The 24,563-nt window shown below is 41.5% G+C and overlaps 1 protein-coding gene across 1 annotated transcript in view; it reads left to right on the forward strand.

Moving 5' to 3' along the window:
* Window positions 1–5: 5 nt before the first annotated feature.
* MKX (mohawk homeobox) overlaps window positions 6–24,563 on the forward strand; it is a gene marked incomplete at its 5' end in the record, with an annotated part of 43,232 nt that continues 18,674 nt past the window's right edge. Inside the window, 3 exons of the mRNA XM_010016812.1 lie at window positions 6–113; window positions 7,950–8,103; window positions 9,217–9,552. Of these exons, the coding sequence (XP_010015114.1) occupies window positions 6–113; window positions 7,950–8,103; window positions 9,217–9,552 (598 nt within the window). The remainder of the gene's footprint in view (window positions 114–7,949; window positions 8,104–9,216; window positions 9,553–24,563) is intronic.

A 24,563-nucleotide genomic window follows, 5' to 3' on the forward strand; every position in this document is an offset into this window, starting at 1 on the left:
AAGACATGGCGCGGCCGCTCAAGCAGTGGCTCTACAAGCACCGCGACAACCCCTACCCCACCAAGACTGAGAAGATCCTGCTGGCGCTCGGCTCCCAGATGACCCTGGTGCAGGTAAGGGAACCCCTCTCCCCACCTCTGGCGACTGCTCCGGGGCATCTCATGGACGGGAGGGACAGGGACAAGGGACAGCAGCAGCCCAGGCCCCTCTGTGACCTGAACAAAGAGGCAACACGGTATGAGGAGAGGCGTCAGTGTGGCCAGCAAGATCCTGTGCGCATCTGTCCCTCTGCCGACCTGAGGCTCCCCTGCCAGCAGGACTGTATCCCCCAAACAGGAATCCCCACATCTGTGCTATCCTGGCTGGAGAGGTGCTAAAGGCAATAGGCAAAAGGTGTGTGCTTTCCCTCCTAGGAAGAGATGTCCTCATCCTTTAATCTCATTCATAAATGCAGTGGAAATATGTTTGCTTAGTCTTTAAAAATCTTCAGGTAAAAAATAGAATAATGGGAGATTTCAGCACAGAATAGGAATTGCTGAGGAAGCTGTGGGGAGCTGCTCTTTTCCCTTTTGAAAACGGTTGAGAATGGGAACAGTTATGTTGTTCTGAGAATAATCATCACCTGTTGCACAGCTGTTAGTATTCCCATGCACGCTGTATGCAGCGGCGCAGCGTGTGCTTCACAGTCTTGCAGGAATTATCATCACAGCATAATTAGATGCGGGGAATAATTGTTTTGCTCTCAGGTAAAGCTCCACTGGCAGTTGGGTTGCAGCAAGAGGCATAAAACTGGCTGCAAATGTTCATAAATCTCACTTCTTTGTTCTCGTTGCCATCTGGCTCTCTGCAGAAGTAGGTGGTTAAATGTTCTCAGTTGCTGAGTGATGCTATCTCAGGTCTGGATGCTGCAAAGATTTATGCATTGCGAGTAATCTAATTTCCTTGCTGCAGGCTACTGCTAGGTGCATAAAATGAAACACATGTGTTTGCAGGATTGGGTCCTCAGCACTCAGCCTAACACATTATGTGTCACTTTGCAAAGGACATGGAGAGAGCAAGTAAAATATTAGAAAAAGAAGGTGATAATTCAGCATTATTAGTTTGAGTGCTCTTTCAAAAAAGCCTGTGCTATGCACTTTGATCCTAGTAACAGCAAAATAGGAAACTTCTACACTTTAGTACCTCACTGTGAGACTGTTGCAGTAGAAAAAACACTATAGCTTTGACAAAAATAATATTAATGTCTCAGAAAATGCCAGTTATAACTGGAAGATTCAGTTAGAACAACTTCTCTTGCTTTTAAAAAATATACATGAAAGGTTTGCTCAGGCTTTTAAAAATATGATTACATAAACACTATCCATCCGATGCCACACTCAATAGGAGTACTTTATCGGACTATGGCTTTTAGAACATTCTTGTATTTTTACATGGGATATAAAACATACATCCAGAATACATGTTGGGAGACTTTCACTCTAATGACCTCCTGTTATAAATGCCTCAGAATGAACAGACAAGGGAAGAAACTGATGGGGTTTTGCAGTATTGGTCTTGTGGCAGCTTTGGTAAATCATGATGGGGATATGGGATATGCTGTGTTAGCCTCTATAAAAGCATCAAGTGAGCCATGGCCACTGCTCCAGAGAGTTTTATGATCTATGTAAGGTGTAGTATAAAATTAAACAGAATCACAGAGGGCTGCATTTATCTCTGTTAGAGCCGCATGACTCTAGTGGATTTACGCTGAAGCTGAATTGAGTAGCTTTATTTCTATGAACTGTAATACCTGAAAGAGCTGTGCAAACCAGCACATCTACCTTCATTTACAGAAGCACACCATCAAAAATAAACCCCAGATGTTTCTTCCATCATTTGGGTGCAATGGTCTTTTAGTCCAGGAATACAGTAGCATATGTATGAGAGGTAAATACGTATGTCTGGCACCAGCAGTAATTCCTGAGCCTGGAAGAACAAAACAACATACACCCCACATCTACTTTTCAGATGCCCAGAAAGAACAAGACTGTAATCCAGATCAAAATTCTTGTTTTCTGAGAGTGTGAAAGCAAGCATCAGGCTGTGATCTCAGTCACACTGAGTGCATCTGAAATAGCTTCCCTGAAGGCTGAGCTGTTTCAGTGGAGTGGTATTATCGAAAGCAGGCTTGGGTCTGGGCTTTGGTATCTGTTGGAAAGCTTTGCTTCTGCCCCAGGAGGGCTGCTTTGCAAAAGCATCATCCACAGTCTCTTGTGATTGCTTTTCTAATCTAGTAACACCAGACATCATCGGAGAACCAGGAACTGGTGTACGATGTTTCCTCCGGGTTTCATGCCTTCATGTTCGCTGACCTGTCTCCTGTTTCGATCCCTTCTTCCATTGCTCAGTGCTGTCTTGTGGTGTTTGCTCTTGGTTGGGAATGCATGCTTGCCCCCACAGTTTTCAACTCCTGCAGAGGCTGTTGTTTGTATGGAATCATAGAATCATGGAATCAACTAGGTTGGAAAAGATCTTTAAGATCATCAAGTTCAACCATTACCCCAGGACTGACACGACCACCAGTAAACCATGTCACTGAGGGTCTCATCTACACACCTTTTACTTCTTCCCAGCATCCCTTGTGTGCTGATGCCTTGTCATTGGAAGCCCTAGGGAAGGAAGAAGATACTGTTGAAATTCCCTTTGGAGTTTCTGCCAAAATGCCATTTAGGGAATGAGTAGTTGGGGTTTTTTGGTTTTCACCTGACTGCCGAACTTGGTAAAAGTCTTCAGCAGCTGCCTGGGAGATGATGTTGGTCACAGTCATATTGATAAGATAGCTGTACCTCTTCTCCACATGCTTTTCTTTAATGAACCTTATTCCAGTATGTACCATCTATCCAAAGGAGCTTTTGCAGAACACTGGCATAGATAAAACTGATCCTGCTGTGAGAAAAAGAGTTGAACATCCAGCACTGTTTTCTACTGATACTATTAGGACAGTATCTGCATGTCAGATTTTCCACAACTTATTTTCATTAGCTTTGTTATCACCCAGTTTATTCCACCTCACAAATACTTTGGGTTAACCTCCTGTTCCTGGGCACAGGGGGGCTGTTTCTGTTGCATGTCCATCAGCACTGCAGAGGGAAAGTCAGATTCATTCAAGGAGGTAGGATTTCACAAGTATCATAAATTATCTTGTTTCTTAATAATAAGTAGCAGCAAAACCTGGGGCAAATTCTGGATTAACTTATTCCTGAGTGGGCCAACAAGGTCTTCAGGAGTCCTCAAAGCAAATGTTATTGCAGCTTTCAGTCTAACAGTCCAAAGTTTTCTACTTCCCCAACTGCCAAAGCAGGAAACCAAAAAAGCAATATAGTTTGAAAAGGCATTTTATATTTTACTGCAATTAGATTCCAATTCAGAATCCAATAATTTGTCCTATTAATATGCTATTAAAATGCTACATTTTCATTTGTATTACTACCACAGTGCTTGATTTATTTTATTTTAAATTTTGGTTCAGATGTTCTAGTGAAATAAAAAAGAAAAATGGCTGTGTATTCCTTCCAGAAAGAAATATGAATGGCCGTATTGTTGAAGAGAAGTTTTTTGCAATACTAGGATTGATATATTGGTCATGTGCTGCTATGGATTTAATAGTATTCAGGTTCATAAAGGCATATCTGGATTACCAGAGGAGGAAAATCGCTTGATTTCTGTTCCCTTTCTGAAACTTTGGCCACTCTTAAGCAGTGAAGCAGAACAAATTACAATAAAACTGAAGAGCCTCTTCAGAAGTGAAACCAGAGGGCCAATATTTCATTATGCCGATATAAATACCTGATGCTCTTTGGAAATGACTGAGTTGCTATAAAACATGAATGCTGGAAAGCACATCCATTAACTTTCTCCTTGGGTTTTGTCTGTTTACTTTTTGAAGAACTACATGATTGTTACTTTACAAGAACAGTGAGTTTCATCATGCCTTTTTTTTTCAATACGCATAGTTCTTTGGGAGGTTTCTGAGACAAAGATTTTCCCACTGGCTTGTATGTAAGTCATTGTTTTGGTTTTCTTTTATTATTTTTGGAGGTCATGGTAGTGTAACTTGGGACCATGATAAAGGATGGATGGCTTTTGGCAGCTTTGTTTTTTTCTTCTTGTAATACTTAAGTAAGTGTAGTGCAAACAGGCACTAGTAGTGACTGGGACCTACAGCAGTAGGCATGCAACTTTTGAAAGACCACATGATACACAAGGTAACGTTTGGGCTGCTTGAAATTAGTGACAAAACTGGCCTTGGCTTTAAAGGAGCCAAGAACAGCCTGTAATAAGTGTTTCTGGACTGAGTTTGCTGCTTTGTGCTTTAGCAGAAAGCTTGTGTTATAAATGTTGACTTCAGATGCTTTCATAATCATAGAATCATAGAATTGTTTAGGTTGGAAAAGACCTTTAAGATCATAAAGTCCAAATGCTACCCTAGCCAAGTCCATCACTAAACCATGTCCCTAAGCATCACATCTACCATCTTTTAAGTACCTCCAGGGATGGTGACTCCACCACTTCCTGAGCAGCCTGTTCCAATGCTTCACAACCCTTTCAGTGAAGAAATTTTTCTAATACCCAGTCTAAACTTCCCCTGGCACAACTTGAGGCAATTACCTCTTGTCCTACCACTTGTTACTTGAGAGAAGAGGCCAACACCCACCTGACTACAACCGCCTTTCAGGTAGTTGTAGAAAGTGATGAGGTCTCCTTTTCTGAGCCTCCTTTTCTTCAGGCTAAACAACCCCAGTTCCCTCAGTCACTCATAAAACTGTTGTCTATACACTTCACCAGCTTCGTTGCTCTCCTTCAGACCCACTCCAGCACCTCAGTGTCCCTCTTGTAGTGAGGTGCCCAGCACTGAACACAGTGTTCAAGGTGTGACCTCACCAGTGCTGAGTATAGGGTAACGATCGCTTCCCTAGCCCTGCTGGTCACACTATTTCTGATACAGGCCAGGATGCTTTTGGCCTTCTTGGCCGCCTGGGCACAAGCTGGCTCATGTTCAGCTGGCTGTCGACCAACACCTCCAGGTCCTTTTCCTCTGGGCAGCCTTACAGCCACTTTTCCATAAGCCTGTGGCGTTGCATGGGGTTGTTGTAGCCCAAGCATAGAACCTGACACTTAACCTTATTGAACCTCATACATTGGCCTCAGCCCATCAATCCAGCCTGTCCAGATCCCTCTGCAGAGCCTTCCTGCCCTCCAGCAGATCAGCACCATCACCCAACTTGGTGTCATCTGTAAACTTACTGAGGGTGCACTTGATCTCCTCATCTAGATAATTTATAAAGGTATTAAGCAGAATTTGCCCTAATACTGAGCTGAGCCATGGGGAACTGCTTGTGACTGGCTGCCAACTGGATTTAACTCGAGTCACCACCACTCTTTGGGCCTGTCCGTCCAGCCATCTGTTTACCCAGTGGAGTACACTCATCCAAGCTATGAGCAGCCAGTTTCTTGAGGAGAATTCTGTGGGAAATGGTGTCAAAAGCTTTACTAGAGTCTAGGTAGACAACATGGAAGCGGATCACGTTAGTCAAGCAGGACCTGCCTTTCATAAACCCATGCGGACAGGGCCTGAGCACCTGTACGTGCTGTGTGATGGTACTCTGTTCCATAAAAAGCATGAGAACAGGGTGCAATATGTTTGTCTCATTATGAGATAATGATCGAATACTACTATTTCCTCCTCTCATAGCAGAAGACTTAAAATGTGACTCATCTTCTCATATTGATATGCGGAAAGCAAAGCATTGGCATTGGAAGAATGAGCCCAAAATAAACCAAGAGTACCATACAAAAATCACTCCTGCTAAATTTAATTGCTTTTATGTATGAGTCATGCTAATACTACCCATCTTTCTTTTCTGTACATGGCACTTCACTGATGAAATATTCCAGTATGTAATGAAATGGAGCATAATGAAATTTTTCTCGTGAGAGGCTGGAAAGCTGTCAGTTTTGTAAGATGCTGCAGTTAACTGCTGTAATATTCAGTGAGACCGTGGATTGATCCATCTCTATTGTTACATACTTGATTTCAGAGTTACACTAAATCATGCAGGAGCCAGGTGACTGCTGCTTCAGCTGAGCAGTCTGGAGTGGGTTTGTTAGCAGCTTTAGAAAGTGGATGAATTCCAGTCCACCCTTTCTCATTTATTATAATGATTGCTGTGTCAATGTGATGAATATAAACAAGTAGCCTTGGAAGAGAATGAAAATTACTTTTCTCTGCGAGTTACAGTTTTGGTGTTCTAACCTACGGTAAACTATGTGGTGTGTAAAGTTATGTGTTTGGCATCTGAGCACTGATACAGGGCTCACTGTATTTTTGGTGAAACCCTGTTTCATGTAGACATTATTTTAAGTAAAATCACAGTGACAGGCTAAAGGTGCCACTGCTAATTTCTGGGTGAACTGAAATTTTGTTTTCTCTTTAAGCAGATAGCGTTTATTTTTCTTCTAATCACCTTAGAAGAGATAAATCAATCCAGCATAATCAGCCAAATACTTCTGTGCAGTTTGTACAACAGGTGACAAAACTAGGACCAAAATCCAACACCGAGGTCTACAGTTTGGCTTTCTAGCAGGTGGCATAGCATGTGTTGATGAAATATGTGTTAACTTGCTTTGCAGATTAATATAAATTGAATGGTGTGATCATTCCCAGGTCAGAATATGACTGCAGTGGTCTTCAGCTTCCTCTATGTGCACTTTCACAACACAAAGATGTGAGTGGGACTACAGACTCCCGACATTCTTTACATTCTCCTTTGCAAGTAATGCTACTCCACCTCCTTCTTGCAGAGGTCATGTCAAAACACACTTATTCCTGCAAGGAGTAAATAGGATTTTTAAGACCTGATTTATCATTAAACAAATATTGTTAGAGTGTAGGTAACGTGCCTCTGCTCTCACTTCTAGTAAGGTTATGCTAAGGTCACTCTGTCAGTATCAGTATTTCCTATTTTATATATTTTTAACTTACAGTAGAATCAAGGCCAGCAGTTTCTTAGGTATGCTTTCATGGTAAGCCGTGGCAAGTACACGCATCCCACTTGGTTTAATTACCACTGCTGGCACAGAAGACTGTGCTTTCTCTTTTGCTGCTGTGGTGCCTGAAGCACTGTGAAATCTTGTGTTTGAGCCTGACTTTGTGGTGACCCTGTATGCTAGAAGGATACCAACATGCATGCCTTTTGTAATGTCAAACTCTAAAAAATGCTGTGCAGCTGAGAAGGAAGACAAGCCAGTCTCTTGTTTAGTAGTCCCCTTGTGAGGAATCTGCGTCCTCAGTGGTTTTGAGGGTTTCCACAACAGAAGGAGTTCATAAAAGCTGCTGCTCTGTAGAGCAAATGGTTGATTTCTGCAGTGACTCCAAGTACATTGTATTCTGTGTAAGACTTTCCTGATACCCACTCTCTGTCATACTTACAGTACTGATAAAACATGAGGGAGAATTTGGGCTTTTATGTAACCAAATTCAGAATGTTTTTTTTTCTCTTCAACAGCCTTATTATAGCCTACATAAATGTCAAAGGCAGATTACCAAACATTACCTATTAATTTGAATGTAGGATATTAGTAATATATCAAAGATTCATATTAGAAGTTCAGGGCAGTATCTTTAAAATAAAAAAAAATTAAAAAAAGATTAATAGAAAAGGAGGATTTAGGAACACCTTAATTAAAACCTTGCTAATAATGAGGGTTTGCTAACACTTGTGAAGGGTGGGAAGCCTGAAACTGCCTTTCTCTCTGAGGTTTCTGCTCTGCTCTGGGTTAGTATTCATGGACTTTTGTTCATGTTTCCCTTTTTTGCTGTTTTCTTACATAAACCTCATGAAAACTTTGTGGGTTAGATTTGTTTATTTGCATCATTTTCAAGGGAAATTAATACATTGATTTGTATGCAGGTATCAAACTGGTTTGCCAATGCAAGACGTCGCCTGAAGAATACTGTCAGGCAACCAGATCTTAGCTGGGCTTTACGAATAAAACTGTACAACAAATATGTTCAAGGAAATGCTGAGCGACTCAGCGTGAGCAGCGATGATTCATGCTCTGAAGGTTTGTCCATGCTCTTTTTATCAGTTTTAAACCAGTTAAAATATACTTAGAAAGTACCAGGTGCCCTACATTAGCTCTGGTTCCTCACAAAACATGCTCAGTGGATTCATCTTTACTTATTGTGAATTAGGTGTCATTTTTGGCTTCCAGCTACTCTGCAGCCTTGCAAAGTGGGATTGTGTAGGTTAATCGGGGTGACAGTCTGGTTGCGTGTTATAGCATCATCACTAGAAATATAATCGTTAGTTCATTAGATTCTACAAGCCTATTCCTTTAATCTGCATTAAAGGAAAAAATTGATTACACTTGTTGGTTTAAGGAAATGAGAAATCTCTTGACTGTTACCTTCCTTGATGGAAGGGCTATAAGCAATATCACATCATTAACAACAGAATCTGATTAACAAGAGAATCTGATTAAGTTCAGTAAGGCTTGTTGTATGGTAAACTGAATATTACTGTTATTTACTTTATGTATTTTACCAGCATTTTTTTCCTTAAAAGGTACACTGAAATTCTCTTTTTTATCCAAGTCAACAGATGTAGGAATTTTTTAAGTAACACCCTATATTTTTTAATAGAACATTTCTATTAATTATATCTCTGGGTACTTTTTTTAGTTGGATGTGACATGGAGATACATTGACAGGAACAAATGCTATAGAACATTGTCAGAAAGCTGTATGTGAATTTTTAGAAGAGTATGCTTCAATTACCTTTATTCCAGTTTCAGTTTGTATAATACTGTAGTATTCAGGAGAACCTATTTTCAAGTTAGAGTAAGAATTCACCTTCTTCGCACAGATTTTTAAATGCTTATCACTGATTTAGGTCACTTCTCAGTTTTTTTCCACCTGCCTTGTGTTAGTCATGAACAAATTAGACTCAGAGACTGTTTTCTAAGTTAATTAATTTGGAATAGCTGAAACATCTGAGAAGCCTGGGAACTACTGTGAGCAATGTGTGAACAGAAGAAAATAATTTTCTAATGCTGAAGGCTAAAGTTATTGTCTACTTTTAGCTATATTTATAGCAATTTAAAACAGGTAGAGGAAGCTTCTTGTTAAATATTAGATATTTGATGTGTTCTGCCTCTTTGTTCTTTTGTTTTCAGATGGAGAAAATCCTCCAAGAAACCATATGAATGAAGGGGGATATAACAAACCGGTTCATCACACTGTGATTAAAACTGAAAATACAGTAATAAAAACAGGAGTGAGACCAGAAACAAGTGCCAATGAGGATTATGTGTCACCCCCCAAATACAAAAGCAGCTTATTGAATCGTTACCTAAATGACTCATTGAGACATGTCATGGCTACTAATGCAGCTATGATGGAAAAAACAAGGCAAAGGAATCACTCTGGTTCATTTAGTTCCAATGAATTTGAGGAAGAATTGGTGTCTCCGTCATCATCAGAGACGGAAGGCAATTTTGTCTACCGGCCAGGTAAGGAATTCTTCCTGCATCTTTTCTAATACAGCCAGCTTTGGTGGATGGTGTCACTTGAAATGAGTGTCACCTGATCGTGCCTTTTGTAAGAGTGGCTAACTCCTATCCATCCTCTATAGGAGAGTGGATAACTCCTGTCCACACTTTCATTCACTGGAGAAGTTCTACCTGCAGTATTGTAGTTAAATGCTTTTACTGACTGCTAATGAAGCTGGAGCTGTGGGGCTGATTTTTGAAATGACACTTAAAGGCTGGTTTGGGGAGCACTAAGACAAGCTTAAAGAAGGAGAAAACTCCTAAAATAAGGGAAGGCTAAGGTCCGACTAAAGCACTCACTAGGACTAGGGGAGGACTAGTGTCCCAGTTGGGAGGAAAAGGAGGGCTTTGAAATTTCAAGGTGTCTGTTTGTGGAACTTCCATGAGCCATATGCCTCCCAGTGGAGTGTGCATGAACACCTTCCCTTGTTGTACAGCATCTTTTCACAGACTGCTTTGTCCAGTGCATGACCCTTTAGTGATCATGTATCTCTTACAAATACATGGATTAGTTTAGAGCAATTTCTGCATCATTGTCTAGAGATAGTGCACTGAGCTAAGGGGCCACAGACTTGGCCATTAAATATCTTGGCTTAGTGTTCTTTTGAAGGGTTACACATCATTTATTATTTTAATCTTATCAATAAAAACATGAAAGCATGATTTATATCATGCTCTTCATTACCAGTCAGAGAAAGGCACATGGGACTGCCTGGTTCATGCCAGTAAATTGCTGTAAATCAGGGTGAGATCAGGACTTGCTCATTCCCTGTGGGGCAGGGAGTCCTGGAAGGCTTCTCTTGTGAAGCTTGTTCTGTATTCCTTTGGGGGTGTAAGGCAAAGTCTGTCTGCACCCTTATCTTTCTAAAAAATGAAGTTTTGCATCCCAAGTTCTGGAGTTCTCCGCCAGCACCTCAGGGTTTACAGCCATGGCAGCAGCGCTTCATGTTGTCCCAGGGCCTTTCTCAGGGAGCTTATTCTGCCAGGGACCACCCTGTGGGCAGCTTTGCTTTTGGGATGGATGAATATTGATTAAGAGCACTGGAGGGTTTTGCACTGAAGTTCATATAGATTTAGGTGATGTTGGTTTCCCTTGGCTTCTCTGACAGGCAGGTTTGGGTGCCCCTCGCCTTTACAACCTCTCAAGTTTGCAGCCTTTGCCCTCTCTTTTCTTGCACATTTCATGTGTTTATTGTCCCTGTAGAGGGACCACAATGATTTCAGGAGGCTGAATGCGCTGGTGAGCATAGGGGACATTAGAGTGTGCAGCTTGTCAGGGGATAACTAAGGTGGCATAGTGGTCGCCCTTCAGAGAAACGGGTTCTCTTGGGGAGCAAGAATAGTGCATGCACAATGAGCAAGTTTCAGAATTAACTCTCTCTGCTCATTCAGCTTTTTTTTTTTCCCAATATACCATATGCATTTGGACCGCACTATGGGCATATTGCCTACCAAGTTTTGTTTTTAAGTTAAAAGTTACTCAAGAACAGATGCAGCAGCTCAGCTATGTAAACTTCTGTTTTTCTGTACTTTTATACTATAACTTAAAAATGGACACAATGACTTTTTGAAAATTGTAATAAATTTGCTACTGAATTAAGTTCTTCTTGCAAAGTTTCAAGCTGCACTGAAAAACATGGACTTTAATGGGGATGGTGAGACAGGCACACGGTAACACAGTTGGGCTGGAATGACTAAAAATTGGTATATTTGTCCTTAAACTTCATTCCTAGACATTCCTAGAACTCTTCTTCAGATGTTATTTAAGTCAGTTCCTTGATATCTTTGTTATTGTTTTGAAGTGCTATGGCCTTTGATGAGAACAGACCAGCAGCTCTCAGGAGACAGTTTTATTCTTTTTACACTTCCAAAGCAGGCAAGCAGTATCCTGCTGATAGAAAAAGATCATGTGCACATACTTTATTATTTGGTATATACTTCTTATATATGTGTATGCATTCAGGAAGTAATGGGTACAAATAGGCTTTCTCCAGCTGCAAGATTACAGTGTTAATGATTTTCTAATGATGTTATAACATGCAGAAACTGAGCCCTTCATGAACAAAGCAGATATTTTCAAGTTATCTTTCATTCATAAAATCTGTTTACAAATAGTTTATCCAAATACTTGTTAGATAGGAAGAGATAAATAAGGATGTTTTATTTTTTATGTCTTTTCTCTGTAATTTGAATACCTAGGATGGCAGTTTTCAGTGCAGTCATGTAGCAGAGCTGTATCTGTGCTCTCAAAAATAGCTGTAATCCATTTTGGTTAAGCAAAATAGCAGGGTATGGCTGACTGTACCACTCATTCCTTCCAGAAAGCAGCAAATGTATTTTTAAGCAAGGTATCGCCAATTACAAGGAGGTCCCCACTGAAATTTTTTGTTAAGCAAACCAGCTGATTTTTAACTCAAAGGAGTGGAAGCAGAATTGTGAAGTCCCTACTAGGTGTTTTAGTTTATAAAGACAATTTGAGTGGTATTTCAAAAAGCACAGAGTGGAAAATGATTGACATTTTATTTTTGAGATATGTTTGGCAAGGTTGCTATGCTCCTAAGAGCAGGCAGTCATTGGCATTGAAGCAAATTTGTTATTCTGCTTCCCTGGAAAAGGAACTTTTTGTAGCAGATTGTGAGTAGAAAGCTTACTCACTGCGTCTGGTTCATGTTACGGGCCAGACCCTAATTTTGGGTACATCAGTGTGTCCAGAGCAACTTCAGTCACCCAGTGCCCAGGGCCAGTGTGGCCACGAGCGCCTCAACAGCCCATGCCAAATTAACAGGGTACAGTGCAGCGTCCAGTGACAAAACCAAGAAATTACAGTTTAAAGTTTATAAGGAAAACAGGCTCTACGGTTTCCCATTGCAGTCATTAACATGCTTATAAACACGGGACCATATGCTGCTCTAGCTTCATGCAACTGGGAAATCCCGGGTAAAGATCAAGGACAGGCTATATAACTGATTGTCAGGAAAGCAGCCTCGCTTTATACCTCAGCACAATTGCAAACTCGTGGGAAGCAGCTTTAGTGCAGGGGTGGGAGCAGCAAATCCCGAGCCAGGGGCCTCACAGGTGCGGTGCCTGTATTGCCGCTGCTCCCAGCCACTCCATACCACTCTGGCTGCATGTCCCAGGAAGCTGGGGAGCTGCAGCGGGACGTGGCGCAGGCAGCAGGGAGAATGGAGCAGCTGGTAAAGAGTGCAACTGTATTTGGATATGACACATATGTAAGCGTTTCTGTCGTAAGCTGATATGCTTATGTATATAACGTGACATACACGAATGTGTTCACTTAAGGCAGAAAATATCAGTTCAGATTAATCATAGTGCAGGTATAATGTATAAATATATATAATTGGTCAAATATGTGTCTTAAATTGACCACTGAAAGGCTTGGTTCAGTGTTTGTGTTTAGTTAAAAATCCATGTTGGAGAACAAGTTTTCATTAACTCCTTGGCATGCTGTCATTCACAGCAGGTTCTCTGTGTGACAGGAATAACCAAAACCAGACTTGCCTATCTGTATTTGTTGTACGAATGTACACAGAAACAACACTCTGACTGCAACAAGCGCGCCAGAAATCTATAAGGGAAAGATCTAATGATGTTTATAGTGAAGCTGGACATAAATCTAAAGCGGCAGCGGCAGTCTTTGTTTTACGGATCACCAAGATGCTGACTTCTCCTGTAATCACGCTGCAGTGCTCTGCGGGTACCCGATCGTCAGTCACCTGCGGGAACAAAATGATCTGTATCATTATAGCACAAGGAAATGAAAAATCCCAACTTTCTGGGATATCGCTGTCTGGTGAGCTGCATTTGGTGAATGAAAGCAAAAATTAAAATGAGAAAAAGAGAGATGAAACGGCAGGACAGGGAGTTTTCTAACTTTTTTCTGTAGGCAGATTTTCATTGATTTCACTTTAGATGTTACTTAGTGCAGTAGAAAAGCCAGAACAAATAAAAATAGTGAGGAAACTAAAGACTTGCAGGCCTGGAAAGGAGGGTGGATTTTAAACTCTTGAATGACTGGTTGATTTTTGAAGATGTTTGATCTCTATTTTTAGATGTTTATACTCAGGAGTGTGCTCTGTTTCTGATGTTTTCATTACTACTGCCTCTTTCTTTCCTCTCGCCTTCCTTTCTTACTTTCATTTGGATCTTGCAAAGTTTGTGATTTATAGAGCATGATCCTGGGTCATTTATTGCAGCACACTGAGTGGCTCTGATGAGACTCTCAGCATACTGCAGGATTGGGTCCACATTCATAAAGAGCACTTAAATATAAGGGTATAGCCATGCACAGAAGTACTATAGAGAGACACACGCAAGCTGCAGAGTAGTGCTGTGATTTTGTGTGGTCCCTGCCAACTTTTCCTCGCAATTTAACATTTTTAGAAATTAACATGTAATTTAAAAATGAGCTATAAAATTTAAAAGCATAATATGAACACAATGGAACCTGTTTTTAGAGACAACACAAGGGACCCACAAAACCCACTAGTACCAGGGACTTTTGTAAGTTTGATCTAAACGGTGCTGGAGACCTTGGGGATACTTTAAAATAAATGGTAACCTGGGAGAGCTGAAGGAGGTCCTTGTTGCAAATCCTAATGTCATCCAGAAGTGAAATGGAAAAGAGGAATGTCAAGTACAGTATTAAATGCGCACAGCAGCATAACTGCGATTTGAAGGTTACACAGTTAAGATCCTATTTCTGCAGGAATTTTATTATTACATGACCTGATTCATCAACACTGAAATAGCATGGAATTGAGAACTGAGGAGAGGATTGCATTTAATTTGCTGTTCTGTTGGTTTTTCTGAAGAAAGATTAGAAGGAAATGGCTTTACTACAGGGACAATGTCAGGTTTAATATACCAGATGTGACAACCCAAACATGAGAATTTTAAAGATCCTGCTTGTTGCCTGCCAGTTAAATTGTTTTTTCACTTTTTGTATTTCTTACAGTTTGAACAGCAAAAATCAAGTAAGATGTTTTTTAATTCCTTTTAGTCTTTTGGTTTCTTAGTATTTGAGCTGCAGGGGGAATGGGTCAGGATTATTTCCACATGACCCTGGAAAACAGTGCTTCATCAAAACTCAATTTTTTTGTGGAAAGGTAGGACTTTCAACCTCTCCCAGGTCGGGGAACAGAGAGAGTGCTGGGTGAGCTGGGAGCATCGATAGTGCTGGGGACAGAGCACCCTCTCAAAAGCCTGGGCACCCGCGGGCTGCAGGCAGGCAGGGGAGAGCTTTGCCTGGAGCCAGCCCTGCAGGAAGGAGAAACAGAGCGCCTGGCAGCATTGGCTTTTCTGAGCCATTTCTCTCCACTCCCTGCTTTTAATGGTCAGTTTTGTGGGAAAAGAGAGTGCTTGTTTTCTCACAGGTGCTGGGTGCAAACACTGCATCCTTGTTTTATCCTTTTATTTACAGATGCAAATGACTATGAATGTTTTGGGCTTCTTTTTTTTTTTGGAGTTTAGGCTATGTGCAAGTCAGATGTGCTTCTAATAGCCGCATGTTCATGGACATAATTCAGGTATAATTGCTGTGGAGACCCTATGAAGCAGAGGGGGTGCACCTCTGCTGGTTTTGCTTCTGTTGATGTCATGGCAAATTTTCCATATCCTTCAGTAAAAACAGGCTCGAGCCAGTTGTTTGGCCGCAGAGGATTTTCTTCAAGTCAGTTTGCTTCAGGACTCCTGACAGCTTTATCATCGCAGAGAATAAGATGTTCTTGCATGAATGATTTGAAATGGAAAAGATGACAACATCTGGCCAAAAAAATCAGAGACACCAAAAAAAATCAGGGCATAAGCCATGTTTCCATGGCCACAGGTTGCTGCTGCCTGTGCTGGTACAGCAGCTCGCCTCTGTTTCTCTGAGACTATTAAAAATTCCCCAGTGCAAGTATTTGCAGCAGCAGCCAAAAAAGCAGCAGACCCCTGCGCTTGCCCAAGACCTCTCCCAGACACAGCAGGAAAAATGTATGGTGCTGTCACCAATGGCTAACAATGATATATTTTAATACTCTTCTTTATAGTTAGCCAGTGCTCCAGGCCTCAGCAAGCGCTGTTCCCTGGCAAGCCTTAGTCTGCATTCATTTAGCGAAGGTGCATGTTAAAAAAGAAAGAAATAATTATCCCCATTTTCCCATTGTTCAAAACTTCTTCAGAATTATACTTGGTCTTAAAACCTGGGGCCAAACCAAATCTGAATGTTTCAGGAAATTATGTGCATGGAAAAGAACATGATCATAAATCAGACTGTTTTCCACTTTTAGCTGTAGACTGCATGGCTAGTAATGAATATAATAAGGAAATTAGTAAGAAAATTAGCAGTTAATTTAAGGAGTATTTAAAAAGTGTGTGAAACTATGGCTTGGGAAAACTGATTTAATGAAATGGATGTGATTCCTTCTTCCCTTCCACTGCCTGAGCAGGATTTTCCCCGGTAGCTGAACTTCTGGGCAGATGTCTTACAGCAGAAATATCAGGCTTCAATCCTACCTCGCAGTGCATCAACTGCTGTGGCTTTTGCACTGATTCAGGGGATCCTCAGCCTTGCAAAACTGCAGCCACCACTACTGCAAGCAGTTGCATGTGTTGCAAAAGGAAACACTACTCAAATGAGGAGAGCAAAGCAGAGATTGAGGGGGAGATAACAAGAGAAGATAATGGGGAAAGGCACCAGCTCGAGTGGAGCAGCAGAAAGGTCTCGGCGCTGCAGCCCTGGTGCAGCAGCCAGTGATGGAGCGGTGCAGCATTGGGCAGGAGCATGGTTTTGCATCCTGTGGGTCATCCCCATAATCTGACCGCCTTGTGCTGCATGGACGTACATGCAGAGCAACCCTGCAGAGCTGCTGCAGCTTTCCCTCATATGCTTCTGGGAGCAAAAAAGAGGGTATATCTGCTCTGTCCTCTACCCAGGAAATCTGGCAGCAAAATATGATTATCAGCTGTTAGTGACAAAGAGGGAATGTAGGCCAATGAGCATGAAAAATACGGCACAATTTTAAACATGAAAGAGAAAAAAAGAGGAACAAAACATGAGAGTTTGCAAAGATGGAAACGCAGAGATGTGTGCTGTCACCCCATCAGGTGTGGCTTTGGAATCACACACTTAACTTTATATATCACTGATTGGAAAGCACTTTTGAGGGCAAAGCTATGGCTGGAGGCAGATCACCCTGATGCAAGACTGATGCTAAAATGTGCCATTCTGCTTCACGTGGGTCTCCAGCTGGCTCTGCTCCTGCACCTGTGGCACCTGTATGGAAAGAAAAAGGGGTTTCAGGGACAAAACCCTTCCTTTTTGCCCAGTGAATTACATATGAAATCTCTTTATCTTCTTCACAAGTAACTGCTGTCTTTCGTGACACTTACTAACACACTCATCTATGTGCAGTGCAGCAAAGTGTGACCAGGAGGGCGTGAGGTGCAGGAAGGACAGGCGCGGGTGGGACAGGGTAGTAGCAGGGGGGAAATGAGGGCTGGACTTCTCACATTCCGGGACAGTAAATATGAAGGAATGGTGAGCCCATAAAAGTTTCACTTCTTTCTGGAAAAATCGTCTGAATTGAAACTTTATACCTGGTGTGGGGTTCCTGCATGTCCCGACCTCCTTTCCGCTGCTGGGTAGAAATAATGCCACTTTGGGTAATGTCCTGGTAGATTCTGCTTGTAGCATGGACCGTCCCCCATGCAGTGTTACAGTGCTGCTGTTCTTGTTGCTGTAGTTAAGGCTGTATCTGTGTTTCCATTAGAACCCTTTTAATCCACAAATTTATGACCCAGCTGTAAAAATTCAATCCAGACTGAAACTTGGCATGGGCAGCGTTCGTTCTCCCATCTGTGGAAGGGATTTAAGCAGGTACATCCCCATAATAACCATCTGAGTTAGGCTTGTAAATTTGGAGCATGATGACTGCTGAATAAAACTGTGAGCTTCTCAGTAGCTGGAGTTTGAAATAGTTTGTGCCTGTGGTGAGACTAGTGAAAAGCAGCTAGTTTATATTCAGTCAAATAGCTGTAAATAAAGAAAATGTTTTGAGGTTTTCTGTGTTTACTTACATGCACAAGCACATGCATTTTCCTTACTGTGTCAATGTTTTGATGTGGGTAGCAAACGCTTGGAACTCTGCAGGGTCTTTCTCCAAAGCAGGGTTCGATCACTCCCAGGTAGGGTAAGAAATTGTATTCACTCAGGTGTGAACAGTTAGAATTCATCTAGTGATTGTAACAGAAAAAATAGGGAAATAGAGAAGTCCAGTTTGTTTTCTTTTGAATGGGATTTTTGATTGGATTCTTCTTGAAGTATCTTCAAAACCAGTTCAGTATAGAACAGCGAAATTAGTTTTATTCACCCTCACTTCCTCCCATTTTAATTTCCTTTTCTAAAAAGCTACATGCTAAATGTGCCTGACCAGATAGACTAGTAATCTTATCTGATCCAGCAAATCCTATTTCCCTTTGCAGGTTTGTGGTTTTTGAAAGTCATTCTGTAATTTAAAAAACCTCCTTCATGTGTTTAACTGACATTTTTTAGGTCATTTGTCCATAATGTGAATACCAGAAACATAATGATTAAAGCAGTTTAGCGAGACCAGACTTCTGATCTTCCATGTATATTCACAGAAATGCTTTTGGGAGGGTTTTGGCACAATCTGAGAAGAGGATTGAAGGGATATCTACATGGAGTAATGTCAGTCTGCATATGACCTTATACCCTGTATCAAGAAAGTGTGGGGAACCTATGGGTGTTGTGTAAAAGCTTTTTGCCATCTTGATGGAGGGAGGAGAGCACTCATAAAAACACTAGTTTCAGTAAAACATCCCTCATCTTCATCTGTAAAGTTCAATTTTTAATTATCCAAAACCAGAAAAGCAGAGTTGGATTAAGATTTATTGAATCCACTTCACTCCAAATTTAAGAGTTTGGGTATGAGATGCAAGGGGTAGATGTGGAAGTTATCAGTGGTGACTAAGGACAATTTGAGGTCTTTTATGCTTTATGGCATTAAATTGGCATCAGATAGCTACTTTAGATCTGTTAAAGGAGAAATGTGTGCTAATAGTCAAAGCATGCAGAAGACTTGTATAATACAAGTGAGTTTTATGTGAGCTACAAAAAAAAAGGAACAGGAGTTTATAGCGGGAAAGTAAGTTGGAGAAGTAAACTGCATTGTAGAAAATCTGGAAAAAGTAAAAACAATTCAAACTGAAAGATCAGATAAACAGCTAGAGCTGGAACAGCTGAATAGAAACATACAAAAATAGGTAAAGCAAAATTCCAACGAGCCATGAAATGTGTTTTCCTTAATTTTCACAGTGGCCTTGAAACCTGATGTTGGAGACTCTATCTCTGTTCTTTCACTGATGGCCAGAACTTGAGGTTATGATGACCAGATCGTTTGGTATGGCACTGACATTTCAAGTTAGAAGGGATTGCCAAGATTCTCAGTTATGACACTAAAATATACCGCTATTTCTAGGGCCAATTTTCAGTCCCTCCCTCATGCCTCCACATTGATTTAGGCAACAGATGCATGAAAAGCAAAGCAACATTCAAAATAATCCCTTAGCTGAAGCTGGGGGAAGGCTGGCTAGTGGGCTGTAGCCAAAATTCCTTAAATGTTACAATGTTTTACGTTTCTAAATGTAAAAACTTTCTTTCCAATGTGAGGTACCAGCCAAATGTCTTAGTTACGGTATCTCAGAGTGAAAACTGGCGTGTGGCCTGTGGTCATTTGTGGGTATTGACAGATTTACACGGTTGAAGATCGAGTTAAATGTTGTCGGTTTCTCCATCTCCCCTTTACTTTGTTCAGGCTTTTTTTTTTTTTTTTTATTCTCAGTTACTATTTGTCAACTCAAATCCAGTTTGCTGGAAAAAAAAGAAGGCTCTTCACGACCTGGCTCTTCAGGAGCGAATTGCCTCAAATTCTTTCTGCTAGCCAAGGTATTTTGTAATGCATTGCAAAACAGCAAGAGGATTGCTCTCCTTGCACTAGATGTACTTAGTGGGCTAGACACTGTGGGCAGTTTAATGAGATCTTGGTGTGCTGGAGAATTTGTCTCAGCCATTGACTTCAGGGAGACTTTTATCCCAGGTCCCTGCTCTTCTAATTGCTTTTCCCACCCCAAGGAGCAGCGTCTGTCTTTGCCCTGCTGCTGTAGACTAAGCCATATGGAGCCTGGACCAGGGGCTGCTAAGGGAACAGGTCCTGGAGCTGGTGTGCAAATTAAAGTCTGCAGCTTCGCACAGGAGGGGTGGTGGATTGCCCATTACATGGACACACTAAAATGCACTGTCCTACTTTTCTCCCTCTCGTATTTTTTAGCTGGTGTAGTTGTTGGGTTTCTGCATCACTAATTCATTTACCCAGGAGTGTCTTCAAATAGGAACTTCCTCCAGAAGGCAGTGGTCTTTGTTCCTTTAGCAGGGAAAGCTCTGGCTGTAACACCATTTGCACAGCAGCAAAAGCAGTGTCAATAAGAACCTGGTGCAGCCTATGGGACTAATGCCAGCTGGGGGAGTATGGGTGCTGGATGAAGCCTGGGGCTCTTCCCTGTCCACAATATCAGATTTGCAAATGTTACAGGGTACCTAATTGCTGAATCTTAAGTAGTACTGGATGTTTAGAGACACCTTTTGAAGTGGGGAGAATCCATATAACATGTCCTGCTCTGGCCAGCTCCGGAGGCCATTGTGATGTGTAAGCTATACAGTTTTTCACACAAACACGCACACACACACACACACACAAACACACACAGATATTTTCCTCAGTGCTCTATGATGATGATGATATCTGTGGAATTCAAACCTGTGCTGCCTTGCTGTTTTGCTGTGCTTCAGCTCAGAGCTGTGCAGTAGTTCACCACGGCGGTGAACTTTGCAAAGATAGAGGAAAAGAGGCTGCTAACTGTATTATCCACAAATTAGGAGATTTCTCCCTTTCAAATCCCTCATTGAGGTGCTTGCTCCAGCTTGCTCAGCAAAACCTAAAATCCTCTTCACAGTGGTCAGTACAGAAGACGAGGCTGACCTACAGGTATTGATCCCAGTGGTCTTTGGCTTTATGCGAAGGCCTTTCTTTGTTGGCTAAACCAAAGTAAAGAAATGCTTGTTTAAACAGTTTAAAAGAATAAAAATGGCAGGCATCTTTAAAAGCCTTTTAGTACTGTCTCCCAGCATTTCTGCTGCTGTTTTCATTCCTCATCTAATGAGACTGTGTGTGATAATAATTTCTTATGGTTACAAGTGAACATATGCATTGATTTGTGTTTGTTGCATTTGATATGGATCTGCATAGGGAAAAGGTCATAAATATTTCTCAGTCCTCTGTACCTCATTCAACTCACAGATTCACATTCTCTATTCTCTGCCCTCTTATTTCAAAAAGGGCTAATAATTACATCTGATATCCACCTCCAAGTGCCTTTAGCTGCATCTGATAATGAATGGACAGGCATTCAGATATATTTTAAAACCAAGCCTTTGGAAGTGCTTTGTGTTGGACAAAGCAAAAATCTAGTGTGCCAAGATCTGGTCTGGTTTTTGAGTGTTTTGGCCCAAAGCATGCTACATGGTTTGACACATAGTGTTCATGAGTTTGCAAAGCTTTCCAAACTTCATTTGGTGAACTCCAGCTGCTTTCAGTGGGATCTTTGCTCATAGATCAAAGAGTGTGACCCTCGGAGAATGTAAGTGCTCATACTTGGGTACTGCTTTTCCTTCATTCCTTGCACAAAATAGGAATAATAAAGGCTGGATTTGGCACCACAGTACTGCTGCACTTGTGGAGGTTTGAGGAGCTCTGCCATCTCTCTGTGGGTATTGTGGCTACTGGGAGACACCCCTTCTCGTCCCAGAGCAGCAGCAACACCCAGCCCAGTGTGAGCCCACTAAGACCCCCTTCTGCCTCATGGGCATGTCCTCTTTCCATCCCATCCCTACACCCTCCAGGCAGCAGGTTTGTGCTCCCCACAAGACCAAAAATCATTTAACAAGGTGTGCGGGACATGGCTCTGCTGCGACAGTCTCGGCATGAGCCACCAGCTCCTGCTCACCCTTGCTGGTGGACAGCCTGTGTCCCACCACGCAACACCTCCTGCGTGCAAAAAACCAGCCAGCAGCCCCAGCTGGGAATGGGAGGTCTCAGCAAAAAGCCAGGTCTGGGTGAGCTGGGCAAAGGGCAGCAGAGGAGGGCTGAGGCATGAGGTTTGAAGAGGGTACTGGGGAGTGGTGGGTTTCCGCTGCCACTTGGGATGCGAGGGATGTGCGTGCCATGGGTTATCTGGTAACAGGGTTCACCTTCATCCTTGGCGAGCTCCACTCCCTTGTCCCCTGCATATCTTTACAGCTGGATTATGGGTTTAGGAAAGTCAAATGCCCTGAGATCACAGATGCAGGGTAACTGTTTATAGAGGAGAGGAGGAGGGAGAAAATCAAGAAATTCCTGTGATGTATTGTATGTCATCTGTACGTGACACTCTGAGACCTTCAAATGCTTAAACTAAAGACCTAAATGTAATTTAGTTAGTAAAAATATACCTTAGTTATAATAAAATGATAATAGTGGAACTTGGCAACAGAGCAGCTAATAAATACTACACTTTTGAAATGTGCCTGGGATCCAAGTACATACTCTTTTACTGTGTAGTTAAAGCATGTGGCAGGACATGCTAGACCAAGATTTTCTTTTTGTCTTTCCAGTGGAAAACTAAAGTTCTTTGTTTAAGTGAAGCCCATTGGGAATTTTTCTTAAGTAAAACAAGGAGCTAAAGAATTCCATTCCCTTTTGCCAACTTTTTTTCTCCTTCAAGCCAAATTATCGATTAATGGAGCATTAAGTATCAAATACTGTCTAGTTACGTTCATACCCTTTTTTACTTAGGCTCCTTCAATACTTTCTCATTGGTGCTTCAAATACATCTAGATTGAAAGTTGAGATACTTTATTGGGAAAATACTACCCCTTCTAAATCTTTTAGGCCTTATAAAAATAAAGGTCAAAGTTACTAAATTTGCATACTTAACACTGTTTCAAATTTTTTAAAGGAAAAAATATCTGTATTCCTTTAAGATCTTCTTCTTCCTGAGCTTCATTCTTTGCCTTCCTCATTAGCTGTCTCCATTTCGGTACCTTATCGTTTTGCCAGCAGAGCAGCCAAGTGAATGCTTGACCATATTTTTGTCTGGCTTTAGTGAAACCACGATCTGACAATAGAATACTTTTCTCTGGGTTTTCCTTCTTCCCCCAGGGAACCATACTTCAAGGGCAACCTGCTTGTCCAGCATATGAACATGTGGAAAATCCACTGCTATGCACTAATCATTTTCAGATGGGCAATTGCTGCTGAAAATCATCCCAAGAGCAGCAGCTTCTCCATTGTAGCACCTAACCACTTTGGGATCACATTGCTCGTAGCTGATCTGGAATAAACCCTTTGCATTTATGTCTTGGGTGGTGACATTTGCTGCATCACACGTATGTAGTAACAAAATTCTTCTTTTGTTCTTTTTGGCCATTGTAATGTGCATCAAAATCTGACACTTTAGCTTGAAAGTATAAATGCAGGAAAAAGTTGAGCTATGCCAAAGATCCACGACAGTGAGGCAGAAGCACCCTAAATATTGTCCACAAATTAATCGCTTTCAGAGTTTAGTTCTAAATATTTACAAGGGGACTTGCCACACGCTGGGAGAGAGAAGAATGAGTTTTAAATTTTAAAACATTTCTATTACTGTTCTTCTCAGAATATGCATTCTTATTAAACAACTTTCACTTTTCATCTGTAATTAAAGCCAAAGTTTTCTTTTAATTTTAAAAGCTTGTCCTTGGACTAAAATAACATGGAACATTTTTAAACATTGATCCAAGCTGCTGTAGATACATTTTATTTAAACCACAGAGCCTGCAGTTGGATTCCTCGCCTTGCCAGATCGACTACGAACTGTAAGTGTGGCAGTAATGACTGTGGAGTTCTGGATGCTACACTACCAGTGAGGAGGGTTGTTTTTCTGGAGTTGTTCCTCCCTTTGGGCCTTATTCATGAATGACTTAATCTCTGTGTATGATCAAATGTCATGCAAGTTACGGTGCACAGAAAAATCAGGGAATGTGTCTCTTCCCCGCGTTCCTTACATGGAATTGCTGTGCCTGCCCGGCAAGCAGTTGGAAAGCGGTAAGGGTGGGAAGTGCGCAGCAGCAAAAACACTCACAAAAACCACCAGAAGCAATATAAAAAGAGTGAGACAAAGCAAATAAATAGAAAAAGTTTTGAAAGATTGGGTGTACAAGTTGGATTGGGCCATGCATAGAGAGCTCTAGTTTGCCCAGGCAGCACCAGCTGGAGCAGGGAGCCAGGCTGACTGGCGGGTGTTAAAGGGGCAATACACTCACCATGAAATACAAAAGTGTTCCCCAGTATTTTCTGTGGAGTGTTGGCCATAAAGATTGTTTCTAGTGCATGTTTCTATTAACTTGTTTCATCTTGGAAAGCAAACATTTACTGTTTTGATGGGCAGATCTCAAGAAGTTCAGGGAATCAATGCTTCTTAGTCTTTTTATGCTCTTGACCTAATTGCTTGTGTGGTATAATTCTGCCCTTTCGCAGGATGTTAAACCACTTCACTTGAAGCCAAGACAGAGATTTTCATTAGTTGCGATATTAATTACATGATGCATGCCATACGGGATCTTTTCTTGTGGTGTTTTGGTATTTTCTTAGAGATCCAGCAGAAAAGAGGGGCTGAAGCAGTGCATAGCTGCCTGTACAGGCCTCTGCCTTCATCTTTTAAGTTCCAACAAAGTTTTCACTTGTGTTAGGTACCATTCTCAGTTAAGAGTGAAGAAAAGACTTATATTACCCAAGTTGGTTTTCTCATCACCAACACCCTGCGGCCACTGCATGAAATTCTGTCTGTCTCTCTGTGCCCTGGTGTGGGGGACAGATTGC

This window comes from Nestor notabilis, unplaced genomic scaffold, assembly GCF_000696875.1.
Source record: "Nestor notabilis isolate BGI_N333 unplaced genomic scaffold, ASM69687v1 scaffold9996, whole genome shotgun sequence".
Taxonomy (NCBI): Eukaryota; Metazoa; Chordata; class Aves; order Psittaciformes; family Psittacidae; genus Nestor; species Nestor notabilis.